The 12,969-nt window shown below is 57.8% G+C and overlaps 1 protein-coding gene across 1 annotated transcript in view; it reads left to right on the top strand.

The window, feature by feature from the left end:
• The first annotated feature begins 1,367 nt into the window (after positions 1-1,367).
• LASP1 (LIM and SH3 protein 1) overlaps positions 1,368-12,969 on the top strand; it is a 28,661-nt gene continuing 17,059 nt past the window's right edge. The window contains exon 1 of the mRNA XM_026864779.1: positions 1,368-1,482. Coding sequence (XP_026720580.1) covers positions 1,402-1,482 — 81 coding nt within the window. The 5' untranslated portion in view covers positions 1,368-1,401. The remainder of the gene's footprint in view (positions 1,483-12,969) is intronic.

Genomic DNA, 12,969 nt, shown 5'->3' with positions numbered 1-12,969 from the left:
GATGCTGGGGGTTTGTGTGCTGTGCAGGGGGGCTTGCTGAATAGGGGGATCAGCTGAGGAGGAAGGGCAACCCTAGGGCAGCACGGCCTTGCCTGGGGTGAGTAAAGACGTTGCTTCGAGTGAGTAAAGACGGGGCTGTGTGTTGCCTGCTGTGCTGCTCCAGCTTGGCTCCTGCCTGCGCGTTTCCCGATCGGCCGTGCCCGGTCTGGTCCCCGCGAGGTCACACCAGACCCCTGAAGTGGCTGTGGCTGCCGGAGGAAGCACAAAGTCTGGTCACTTAGTGCCTGGCAGAGTGTCAGCCGTGGTCTGCGCGGGGTTGAGCAGCTTTGCAGAGTTGCTTGGTAGCAGCGCTGAGCTGTTCTCATCGGGCTCCTTCCAGCCTAGAAAGTCACTTGGGCCGGTTAAATGCCGAGTGGAAATAATTTCTTTGAGTAGCCCTAAAAACTTTGTTAAAGACAGATCGACAGCGGAGTCCCGAGTTCTTTAGGTGTGTGACCCATAATGTGGGGCCATGAGCTGAGTTTCAGGGGGGTTGATTTTAGCTCTGCTGCTGTACACCTCTGTGCAGCTGACGGATCTCGGGTAGGATGTGGGGGCAGCTGGAGGCTGCTGGTGCGAAGAGCTGTGGGGGAGACGATGCAAAAAATCCTTTCACCAGAATGTCAGGCGAGCAGCTCCTCTTCCCTGGCCCTGCAGCCCCGGCAGGAGCAGTCATAACTCTTGACAGCCCCACGGTGAGGATGAGGAGTGCTTGGGGTGATCCTGCACCCCCTGGGGCCGGAGGGTTTGTGAGGAGCTGCTGAAGCTGCAGCAGGAGGGTGGTGTCTGGTGAGAACCTTCGCGCTGTCCCTCTCGGACTCTGCTGCTCGTGAGAACCGTCGCTCCTCTGTCTTCGTTTCCTTGGCTCAGTGTCTCTGTGCAGCCTTACCTGACCTGCTCTTCTGGCTATCTCTTGGCTAACATCAGCAAAAAAACCCTTAAAGCAGCAACTTTGAAGCCTGCAAACACCAGCTGTTAACTCTGCTGACGAGCTCCCAGCTCACAGGGGTTTGTGTTGTGCCTCTGAGTAGGCGGCTTCTCCTGCTCCGCGTTGGGCTGAGCCCACGAGTTCCTGGTCTGGAGGTAAGGAAGCGAGATGCTGTCGTGATGCGGGTCACAAGCGTTGAGGCCCTCTTGAGATAAGCTGCGTTGGGAGGACCCGGAGGGATTTACTTGGGTCCTCAACTAGTGAGGGTCTGTCCTGGGTTTTGCAGGGACCATGGATGATGCCACCGCTGACACCTCTAGGCTGGAGGAGCTGCTGAGTTTTGAGTTGTGCGATTCTCGGGGGACGTGGCCCTGTTTTGCAAGTCACTCGTGTTAATGATTCTCTTGTCTCTCTTTCCAGTTCTGGCATAAAGCATGTTTCCACTGCGAGACCTGCAAGATGACCCTAAACATGAAAAACTACAAGGGCTACGAGAAGAAGCCGTATTGCAACGCGTAAGTCTCTGCTACTCGCTCGTTGCCACTGAGCAAGCCTCGGGCCGGGACGTGCTGTGGGGTTTGCTGGACCCTCTTCCTCCTTGGGCACCAGACCTGACACCCTAAAATGAGGGGTGTGGGGAACCCTGACCTCTGCAGAAACTCTCTCCCTGCTGCTCTGCAGCATTTTCTGGGCGTGCGTGTGAAGAAGCTGAAGGAGTCACACAGGCCAGTTAATGCTGGTATTAAACCAGTGTTTTCCAGGCTTAAATGCCAGCTGATGCCTGCTCTCCAGTTCCAGCTTGGGCAGACAGGTGGTGAATAAAATTCAAATACAGGCAGGCGTTTACACGGAGCTGATCTTAATCTGCATCCCCTTAAAGGGAACTAAGAAGGTGTTTATACCACCCCAACCGAATACAGGTGTTGGGGGAGAGAAGTGCCCTTCTGGGGGGGGGAATGAGGGGTGTGTGAGACAGCGAGGGACCCGGGAGTCACGCTTGCAGGCTGCTGGGCTCGTGGCCAAGTGCATTCACTCATCCGCTGGCACTTGCCCTGGGTGTTGGCGAGGCGAATGCATCTGGAGGTAAATAAATACAGCTGGAACGCAGAGTCCTCTCCTGAGCGGCGTGGGGAGGCGGAGGCAGGGCAGGGTGGAACGAGCTGCCCGTGCTGCACCTCACTTCACTCTCCTGCATCTTTCAGGCTGCTTCTGATTGGTGGATGTTCACTGGGCCCTATTTTATTTTATTTTTTTCTTATCAAGAAAGACCCTTAATTGTGTACGGCTTTTCTGGGCTCTGCTGTTGCCCAACGAGCGCTGAGCTCTGCATACCTGACGTGTTTCTTAATGTCTGTAAAGCAGCTTTGCAATAAGATTTTTTTTTTTTGTATCTGCTTCTTACCCATTAACTGTTCTTAGAAAGAAAATTCAATAGCGTACTACTACTTAGTGCTTGTATAGGATGGGCCATTCACAGAGTTCTCTAAAAACATTAATCCCCGGCAGCATCCTTGTGAGACGGGTATTACCCTATTTAAACCATCAGCCATATGGTGCCTTAGTGGAAACCTCCCACTCCTGTAGCTCTTTTATAGGTTGGTTGTGGCTGATATCGGGTGTTGATGACAACTGTGACTTGTCGAAAGTCCAGAACTTGCGTTGGACCGAGATGAGACTTGTGGCATTCAAGTCTTGGCTGGTAGCGGCTGTGCCCTGGGATCTCACCTGAAATGCAGGGTGGCAACTGGGTGAAAAGTAGCAAATAACTCGTGATGTTCTTGTTGTATGGGGGCCAACAGCGCTGCCGGAGCTCCAGCTGCTGAGGTGAAACTGGGAACTGCCCTGGGGTAACTGGATGAGGGGGAAGCCCACGGTCTGGGGCAGGGAGAGCTCTTGATTAGAGGGGTGCTTGTTCTTGGGCTGGGCAGGTCTCAGCCCACCGCGGTGGTCCAGCCATCCGTGAGCTTCAGACCTTGATTCGCGGAGAGCTGCGGGAGGTCAGACCCCGGAGCTCTCCTTAGTGTCCTGGAGCAAAGCTTTCTCCTCTGGATCGTGGGCATCCCCGCAGAGAGCCTTGCCTGGCACCGTGGGCTAGGGCATGCCCATGCCCGGTGGTGGCCGCGGGGACGGGCCTGGGGTCCTCTTCTTGTGCTCTCTCCCTCCAAGCTGCTGGAAGGGAAGTGGGATAATAATGGGAAATTCCTGAGATTCCAAGGAGTCTGCGCAACCTCGACCCATCTCAGTTTCTCAACCCCCTCTGCTCCAGAGCTCCCTTTGATGCTGGCTTGCTGTCTTAACCCTTTAGCAGCCTCCCTGAAGAAGAGGCAGCTGTTTTGTCTCGCTCCTACCCCAGGGTAGCCCTGGATGTTCAAAACTCTGTGCGGAAACCCGCATTCAGTGCTTTGTTCTTTCTGCTTTGCCCGGCCGTGCCTTAAAGCAAAGGGAAGTGAGAGCAGCTGAAAACTGCTGGCACAGGAGGCTTTGCCTCGGGCAGCTGCCAGCCCCTCGTCCGCTGGGCTGGGGGCTGTACGCTTGCAATGCCCAGATGGGGCTTTGGTTCCTTCTCTGCTGCCCCCGGAGTGTCCTGGGGAGGAAGAAATGTCCAGGCAAGGCGAGCGCGTCTGGCAGAGGACGGCGCAGATTGAGCCCACCCTCTCCAGACAGCTCCTGCTGATGTCGGAGTTGAGGGGCAACATCTTCTGTCCCCTGAGAAGGGGGTGGAAAAGCAACGTTTATCCTGGCAGGGAAGAGGCTGCTTTTCTGAACATGCCTTAGCACAGGGTCTCCTCTGTTTGAACCGTGGCCTTCTGCCAAATTCCTGCATTTCTTTCTTCAAGAGAGCAGGAGGAAGAGGGCTGGGCTTCCTCCCGATCTGACAGTACCCCAGCCGTAGATCTCTGTGAAGCCTTTCCCCGAAGGTGGCTGGTTAACGCTCCCCTCCCCATGCCCACCCGTGCTGGGGACTTGCTTGGTGACAGATGTGATGGGGGGGGTGTGTGTCCCCTGCCCTCACCATTCCTCTTCTGGCTTCAGCTGGGCACTGGGGTGACGGGGAGTCACTGGGAGGAGCAGTCAAGGCTGGGCTTATCTCTTTACGTGAGCACTTTGAACTCAGAGGTACAAGTGGAGGAAGGGCAAGATCCAGGTGAAGTTTGAGGCTTCTGCAAATGAAGGATGGGGAGAGCCTGGTGTAAAGGGCAGGCAAAGCTGCGTGTGCGTCCAAGGGGACCAGCTGCTCCCAAATACGCACTTTACATCTACAGGCTTGAAGTGGTTTCTTGTGCTAAGGGATAGCAGAGCTCTGGGGGGCTCAGGGCTGTGAGCCCCAAATGGGGGCGATACCTGCAGCAGCAGGACTCTGGTCCCCTCCTTCTAGATCACCCCGTCGCCTCCAGCCCCGAGCTTTGCAGCACGGATTTGTGCCTCGAGAATCCCATCTGAGAGTTCAAAGCTGTGTATTTGGTCTGGGGGGGGTCAGAGACCTCCCTGGGCAGCGCAGAGGGGAGCTGGCGTGGGGCTGGGACGTGGGGAGAAGGAGCAGCATCCCCGGCAAGAGGCTCCTTTTCTGCCTCTGCCTTGGCTACAGGGTGGTTTTGCTCCTCTCCCTGGAGGACATCTAGACAAGACCCGAGGCCAGGCTTCATCTCCGAGCTGTGGGTTTGCCGGGATTTGTGCTGATGAACAAGCAGCCGCTCTGTTGGACGCGCCTGTGTTGGGAAAGCCCGGCTCTGCTGAGCACACGCGTCCTGCTGCTGGAGCACGGCTGATCAGAGGGGCTGCCTCCGCCGCCTGCACACCCCACAGGGCTGGAATATTTTTTTTTTATCTATTTCCTTACCGCTGCAGACTAGCTGGCAGGAAGTTAATGGCCTACTTGCTCAGCAGTCCCTCCTCCCCCAGCACGGAGGAGCGGCCGCTGGCCTGACGCAGCATCCTTTGTTTGAACGCACCCGGGAGTCGGAGCTGCCAGCCCAGACCCTCCGCTCGCCTCCTGGCTCGGGCTGGCCCCCAGTGCAGAGCACGAGGAGATCCCGGTCCTGCTGCATCACCACATCCCCCTCACAAATTGCCTTTTGGTTTTTTTTTTCCCCTACCTAAAAAAGGGGCTAAAGGCTAAGCCAGACTGCCAAAACTCTCTCCCGTAGGTGTGTCGGCAGGGTCCCCACTCCCCCATCTGCTGTACTTGCCCGACTCCAGCCTTCCTTCGAGGCGCTGACTTTCCTCGCAGACACCACACCCGGTGGCGGGTGTGCGGATGTGTCCCGGGGGATCGGGATCTCGGTGCTGACATTCCTCTTGGCTGAGTCAGGGCAAGCGGCTCCCAGCTCGGCAGTTGCCCTGCCCGGCTTACCTAGACCCAGCACCTGGTGTTACTGGGGCCCAGTGACTCAGGGCGGGAGCTGTAAAACTTTTAATTCCTGTTGATGACCCAGAGAAACTCCCTGGCAGATTTCTCGCTGTTAAATCGTTGCCTTTCCATGCGGAGCGAGCGGCCCAATACCTCTGGGCTAACTCCTTGCTTGGAAAAAGTTAGTGAGCGGCTCTGAGCTTCACAAGAAGCCAGTGATCTGTTCTTGGCAATCCTCTCTGCTCCATCTGGTAGCAGCCTACTACATTAATAAAGCGATCTTCCAAGTTTTTTTGGGGGGGCAGGAAGGGAAAGAGGAACAACTGTGTTGCTGGGACAGAGTCCAGGTGTTTATCCCATGCTTTATTTGTGCCGAGTTTCTGGATGAGAAGAACTGCCTTTCTGTCTCGGTGCGCACACTTTGTGTGCCGTGGAGCTCAGAACAGCCTCGGCTTTTTGTCTTGGTGTAAATGAAAGCTGCTGTCCCCATATGCTGCTGGGGAAGGGGGGAAGGAGCCCCAACACACGTGGCTTTGAGGTGCTGGGGGGGGTCCAGGGTACCTCCGCTGTGTTTGGGGCAGGACTCGCTGGTGTCTCTTCTGTGGGGAGGGGATCTGGGCTGTGGGAAAGCTCCCGAGTCACGCCGTGATTTCGTGGCTGAAGGCTGCGAATGTCAGCGAAGCCTCTTCGGGGTGGAGCGTCTTGTTTGCCGGAGGGCTCGGGAAGGGCTCTCTGCGGGTGCTGCCTGGGTACCCCGGACCTCTCGCGGCTGGAATCCGCAGCTGGAAATCCAAAACGCTTCCGAGGGGCTCCGCTACCCTCCCTCCACCCCATCTGTGCCTGTTACCATCTCTCCAGGGCTGGTTTCTCCCTGTGGTGGGCGCTACCGGAGATGAGTTCAACCCTGTGATGCCATGGGGTGCACAACCCCGAGCGTTTGTGGGTGAAGCCAGAGGTGGGCGAGAGGAAATCTCCCCGTGACTCTTCGCAGATGACTCCTCTTCCTCCCGAGCTCACCCTGCCATGCTGCTCCTTCCCAACACCCCCGGGTGTTCTCCACCCACCTGGGTGATGTTTCCCAGCTGCTCCTGGTTTTAGGAGGAGAGTATGTGCTCCTGCTTCAGGTGTGTGGTGCCCGCTTAGTGTTAAAGACTAAACCATCTCATCCGAGCAAAGCAGATGGTGGGTGAGCTCATTCTCCCAAGAAACCCTCCCCTGTAGGCAGGGGGTGCTGCCTGGGTGGGTGAGGGTCCTCCCGCTGTCGCTGCCCTGCTCCCCGCTCCTCCTGCCCTAGGCCGGCAGCTCACCCTGCTCGGGCTGAGTTTGGGGGTTCAGGCAGAGCTCTGGGGCTCAGCAGCTGCCCACAGCCCTGCCCGGAGGAGCCCTCAGCAGCCAGGCACCATCCCTGGAGCCAGGAGCGGAGGGTTCGGGCTGAGCCTGCAGCAAGGGCTGCCCAGCGTTGACCTTGCTGCAGGGGGGCAGATGGATGTTGACTTTCCTAAACTTGCTTATCCGTGCCTGGGGCCAAAAAAATGTGTGGAAAAACCCAGCTCCGTCGGGAAGCCTGGTCTGTTCCCATAAACACAGCGCGGGGAGGGCGGGACAGGCCGTGCTCTGTTTTTGGGGGGTCAGCGGTGGGAAGGGGGAGCGGCGTGACGAGCAGCGCCCTTTCCAGAAGTGATTTCTGACTCCGCAGCTTGGCAACCCCTGCTCTCCTACGTTCGCTTGAAATCTTTCCATTATGGATTAAAGCAGGTTTGTGAAAACAAGCTGGGTTGTTTTTTGGTTTGTTTTTTTTTTTTTTTTTTTTTTTTTTTTTTTTTTCTCCTTAGGCAGCGTGCTGCTCTGCGACACCCTCGGTAGCTGCTGGCAGAGCCCTTGGGGACGGGGGTGAGGTAGATGCTGCTGTGCTGCGGGAAAGCAGAACTGGCAGAGCAAAACCCTGCAGCCGTGCTAGAGCTGCTGGCCGCGGGTTTTGCTTCTCCTGCCTCCTCCAGCCCTGCGCTGCCCTGGCAGGGGTACGCTGGGTGGGCAATGGGAGGGTCTCGGCGAAGCTCCGTCCTGCAGAGTTGGGCTCTCGGTTACTTTCTGCAAAGCCAGTTTTTGGGGCGGGCTGGGGGAAGGCAGCAGCTGCACACGTGGAGGGCTGCACCAGCCATTTTGGCAGCTTCTCCCCGAAAACGCTGGGAGGAACCGAACTCTTCCTCTGCAGCCTGCTCTTCTGTAGTAGGATGTTTGCAAGCCCTCTGCAAAGCGGCGTGACGCTGCTTTTATTATTAAAAAAAAGAACAGGTTTTTTTTTTTTTTTTTTTAAGCTTGTCCCCAAGAATCAGCAACTCTTTGAAAGGCAGGATGTGAACTTGGGAGCCTTTTCGGCGGAGCGGACCCTATTACTTCCTTAGTTTAATTTTCCTTTCCCAAAACCACGGCACAGCTGCACAGAGGTGACTGTCACCTCTCGGAGGTGCAGGTTTGTGGGTGGTGAAGGGACGGTGTATTTGCTAACGTCTGCACTGCTGCTGCGTGCTGGGCGAGTCTGCCAGAAGCAGCCTGTACTCCAGTACAAGCAACACTTGGGGCTGGAGAGGCTCTTCTAAACCCTCGGTCGTCTCACACAGCATCGATGGTGTAAATCAGTCTTGCTGGAGGAAGAGATACGGGTGCCGAGTCCTGCTGACGGTGCCTGGCCCTTGTAGCTGACAGACCTGCATCGGTTGGCTCGTTGTGGGGCAGCTGGATGGTGCCTCGCTGCGCCTACACGAGGGTTTAGAGATGGGTCCCACCAGTCTCTTTACTGGAGAAGTTCAACTCCGTCTCCAGCTTGTGAGAAGCTCCAAAGTTCAAGTAGGGCCCTTCAGCTTGGCTCCCTGCGAAGGCGCTTCTCTGGGCGGGACTGGGATGTGACGGGGTGCAAGTGCCTGGAGGTTTCCGTGGATCTGGAAGTGAGATCCCCGGGGAAGCCCTCACGCTGCCGCTCTGCGTCTGGGAGGGTGAAAATGCTGCCCAGGTGTGGCCACAGGGAAACTGGCACCCGGGTGCTGCCGTGGGGCTGTTTCTGGTGGGTGGACGGGAGGAGGGGGTCTGTGTTTGCTTTCTCACGGCCCCGCTGCGGGAGGTTCCTTCGCCTTGCCTGTGGTCGCGCTGCCGTCCCCTCGGGTGAGCTCCTTCTGCCGTGGCAGTGCCGGGGAAGGGCTGTGGGGTGCAGACAGAGGGTTCGCCCGCGGGAGCCCCGCAACTCCCCGCTAACGGCAGCGTAAACTTCCCTCTGCCTCGGGCTTGCTGCGCTCCCACAGCTCCCAATGCGGGAACCAGACAGGCTCTCTCTGGCCGGAGGAGACTCGATTGACCTGATTTAGCAACACAACCAAAACCGCCTCGTCTCTGGGGGCTGCGGCTGGCCCGGCGCAGCCTGGCCGGGGCCTCCTGCCGAGGGCTCGTACGCAGGGTCTCGCTGCGGGCCATAAAGCTCCTTTTTTTCTGGAGCAGGAACTGCGTGCGTTGGGTTTTTGTGGGTTTTCAAGGGCAGCGAGTGGCCGCCCCCTCCGTGGGTGGCACCTGCGGGGCTGGAGGTGCCGCCGTGATCCAGAAGCAGCTCTGGGCTGTTTGTGTCCGGGGGGGGGCAGATGCCCCACGCTGAGCCGGGGCTGGCTGCCTGCCCAGGGCAGACAACCTCTGCCCCAAAGCTGCCTCTGCCCTCGCCGTGCTCCTCCTCAGCTGCCCGTTCAGTTACTTCGGCAGCGTGTGAAACCCGGGGTGGCTTTTCCTCGCGTCTCTCCCGATGGGCGTAATCCCCCGAGGTCCTGCGGAGCTGCAGATTAAAGGGGATATTTTTCCACCAGCCTGGAGCGAGGACGAGCGAGCCTTTGCTCCGTCACGTGTCCCTCTGCCCCACATACTCGCGTGCCGCTTGGCTTCATCTGACAGCAGCCCCCCGCGGGGGGAGGGACCCTGCGTGTCCCTTTTCGTTCAGCTCTAATCAGGCAGAGGATGGATGCCGGCGGTGTCTGCGAGGAGAGACCCCGAGGTGCGAGGCCAATCTGCTGACCGTCTGGCGGCTCTGCCCCCGAGACCAGCAGGCTCCTCTCCATCAGTTGTTAAAATAATCCGTGTCTGATGGAGCAGCTGTGGGGATGCCGAGGGCTTGACACGCACTCTCCCTGCCCGGGCTCCTCACCCCTCCTGCTTGGCTGCCGCAGCATCGCCGAAGCCACAGAGCATCAGGCAGTCCCCGAGACCCACCGAAACTTGGCTCCCTCCCCACTTCACCCTCCTGCATCCCATCCCCTCAGGCAGGGAAAACACCGGGACGCTCCTGCCAAAATAGGAGCAAAGCGTTTGGGTTTTGTTGTAGCATCAGCCAGAAGTAGGAACCGGGGCACCTCCCTCCAGGTACCTCGCATGGGTGTTGGTTTTTTTTTTCCTCCCTGGCTGCCATTTGCTCTTGAAAGGTTACTCGTGCCTGAATAACCATTACTTGGCAGCAGACTTTACACAAATGTCACATCTGAGGGTGCGTGGGACTAATTATTTCCCTGCAGTTTGTCAGAAGCGGGATGGTTTGAAGCAGTTTCCCCCCTGTTTTTCTCAGGCTGCTTGTGCCTGAAGCCTGTGCAGCCCGGAGGGTTTTTCGAAGGACCTTTCAAAGCTCCATTTTCCCTTAATGTGACTTCTGTTCCCTGTGTGGTTCTCTACCTGTTGGAATAATTTAGGAAGCGAGTGTTCCTGCAGCAGAGGGGGAGCGAAGGGCTCCAGGGCAGAGGGGGGGATGTTTTGGGAGCGTACAGGGGCTCTGGCAGCGTGATCCCCCCTCAGCTGCTGGCAGGACACCCCTTGCCCCCAAACTTGGGGCTCAGTGCCCCATGGAAGCTGCCGTGGTGGCACCAACGTGCCTGCTGGTCCCAGTTTTGGAAGCCTTCAGCTCTGGGCCCCGTGGGTGAGGGTGGCTGGTAACTGCGCGGGTGGATCTGGCGTGCGGTGCCCAACGCCGCCGCTGAAAGCGAGGCAGGTTGAGCAATAAACACCCTCCCCCTTCCCTGCTTCCCCAGCCAAGACCTATTTGTGGGGAGGGCAGCAGGGACCCACAGCTCGGCTCCCTCCTCCCTTGTGACTCTGAGAAGGGGGAGAGCGGGGTCTGCTGCCACGAGCCACCTTCGCCGCGGCTCCCGCAGATGCCCCGTTCCCACACACACGCTGCCTCCCGCGCTGCCAACCCAAGGCAATTCACTCGCTGCCTTCTCATTAAGATTTAATTTATTGCTGACTATTACTGTGGTTGATTCTGATGCATAGGAGATGGTTTTCCCCCTCTCTGGTGCGTGGCAGGAATCTGGGCGTCTGTGTTTGTACTGGCTGGGCAGGGGAAGCGCCGGCTTTGGCGGTGGGCCGGGGGGCGGGGAACTGTCACCGCTCCTGCATCAGGAACCCCCGACCTTAAATTCCCCAAGGACTGAAATGCCTTTTCGTTATTAAGCAGATCTCCTGAGCTGAGGAAAAAAAAAAAAAAAAAAAAAAGAGATGCCTAATCTTAGGGGAGGACTCTCAACTTGTGCATTGCATCCCACGCCTAGCGCAGACGGACGGATTACTCCTGCCTGCTCACAACAGTCTGTAGGGGCTGAAGGCTGAGTAAAAAGCTGCCTCAAATCCTTGGGAGGTTTCCTCAAAAATCTGACAGAAGCGGAAGCCTAATTCTAGCTCAGGCTGTGTGGTCTATGGCTATCTCTTCCTCTCCCTCACCAGGCTGTGGCTGGAGCAGGGCACAGCCCGCTCTGGGTACGGTGCTCCCGTAAATGCAAGAAGCAGGGCTTTTAGCTGTCTTTCAGATTTTATTTTTTTTTTTTATTTCCCCCCCCCCTACAACCACGGCTTTTCAATTTCTCTGAGCTCCGCGGGGATGAATTTCTCCCGTTTCCAGCCCTCGCAGTGACTGGGGCTTCCCTCCTCCCCGCATCCGGAGGCTGCTGCTGGGGACTCGTCTTCTCCCAAGCGTTATTAGCATGCCCAGGGCATGGGATGCGGTTGCCATGGCAATGGGATGATTTCGACTGGCAGCACCAGCAGATAGTACGGGAGCTCCCGGGCCGTGGCTGAGCTGTAAATGCAGCTCTGCCTGGCGGTGCACACAACTTAAAAATGGCATTTGCCCTTCACGGAGCCATATGTCTCCCTGGGTGGCTGCCCTGCCAGCCTGGGGGTGCGGGCAGCCTCCAGCTCAGCGCCCTGCAGGGGACGGGGCTGTTCAAATTGGGGATCTCTGTAAAAGCTGCTGCTGAGCAGCAGGAAAAATCCTCTGGATTTGCAAAGACCCCGGGCAGTGGCGAAGGCGTTTGGTTCTGCTCGTAGGACTGGGACAGAGCTCCGTTCCCATCCCCACGACAGGTCTGGGGCGGGTGTGCGTAGCCCCACGCCTTCTGCAAAGGGAGAATTACTCATCTTGGGAGGGCGTTTGGGGTTTGGGCTGCTTGTCCGCTAAAGGCGGCTGTTTTCTTTGACCTTGAGTCCAGTGGTGGCTTCCAAGAAACTCAGGAGGGGGCTCCGGGATGTGAGCGGTACCTCGGGTGAAACGAGACGTCTCAGGACTTGTCACCTCCTGCCCCTGTACCCTGAGGGGGGGCGATCCTGGGTTGGCACCGCTGTTAATTGAACCCCAGCAGCTGCCCGCTGGGTTTGGACAAAGAAAATGCCCCTTGCCTGCCCGCGGTGTTTGCTCCTGCCCATCGCCCGCCCGCGGTGTTTGCTCCTGGCGCTGCCCAGCAGGTACCAGCCTCCCCGCAGCCGAAGGGGAAGGGGAAGGGAGTCGTCCCTGGGGTTGGCCGAGGTGCCGCACCCCTTGAGCGAGGGGTGTAAAATGCAAACTCCTGACGCCGCCGTGGCCACTGGAGCTTGCTGGCCGCTAAGAAGGGTTTTTTGCCGCCTTTGCAATGACGAAGGGCCCCCTTCCCTCGACGCTCTCTCTTCAGGGTGTGAATGCATTAACCCTGTGTGATCGCAGCAGCCTTTGCAGGAGCCACCTTTGCTGACCAGAGGCCGAACTGGGCCAATGTCACTTAGACCGGGCTCCCCCCTCGCCAGCCCCCCCCCCCAGCTGTTCGTCTCTGCTGGCAGCAGACGGCAGCTGGGGTGGATTTGGTCCCAAGGTGCTTTACTCTGGGTTTGCTGCTTCTAAAATCTCCCTCGCCCCTGCAGCTCCGCGGCCTTTGCCGAAGCGTCTGCCCCAGAGGGGGGGTCAGGATCTCACCCCCCAGACACCCCCGGCCCCGTGGCTTGGGCTGCCGGGAGGGCAGGAGCCGCGGCCGGAGTGGCCAGAGCGCTTCAATAAACCACAACCGGTTCTGCAGTGTGGGGTCTGCCCGGTGTCTCCTGCTCCTGGACCCTTCCGGAGAATCGGATTTTGCCGTTATTGGAGTCTTACTGCAGGAATTTCTCTGCAGCGAGCCGCAGGCCGTAGCTTGCTGAAATATCTGCCTTGATGCCGTATCCCAGCGTGGAGCCTTGACACAGCAGTGGGGAAGGGAGCCTAAACACACAGTCTTAGATCCCCTCTAATCAGATTAATTTAAACAGAGAATTAAACTACATCCTTCAAGCATTTGGTGATCTGTTTGTGGAAAACTGATTCCTGTTCTTTTCGATCTTATCGCTGGATGTTTGGGGG

Source organism: Athene cunicularia (assembly GCF_003259725.1).
Source record: "Athene cunicularia isolate RWA chromosome 27 unlocalized genomic scaffold, athCun1 chr27_part1, whole genome shotgun sequence".
NCBI classification, from domain to species: Eukaryota; Metazoa; Chordata; class Aves; order Strigiformes; family Strigidae; genus Athene; species Athene cunicularia.
Note: the sequence above shows the minus strand (reverse complement) of the source record. Positions and strands in the feature narration are given on the sequence as shown.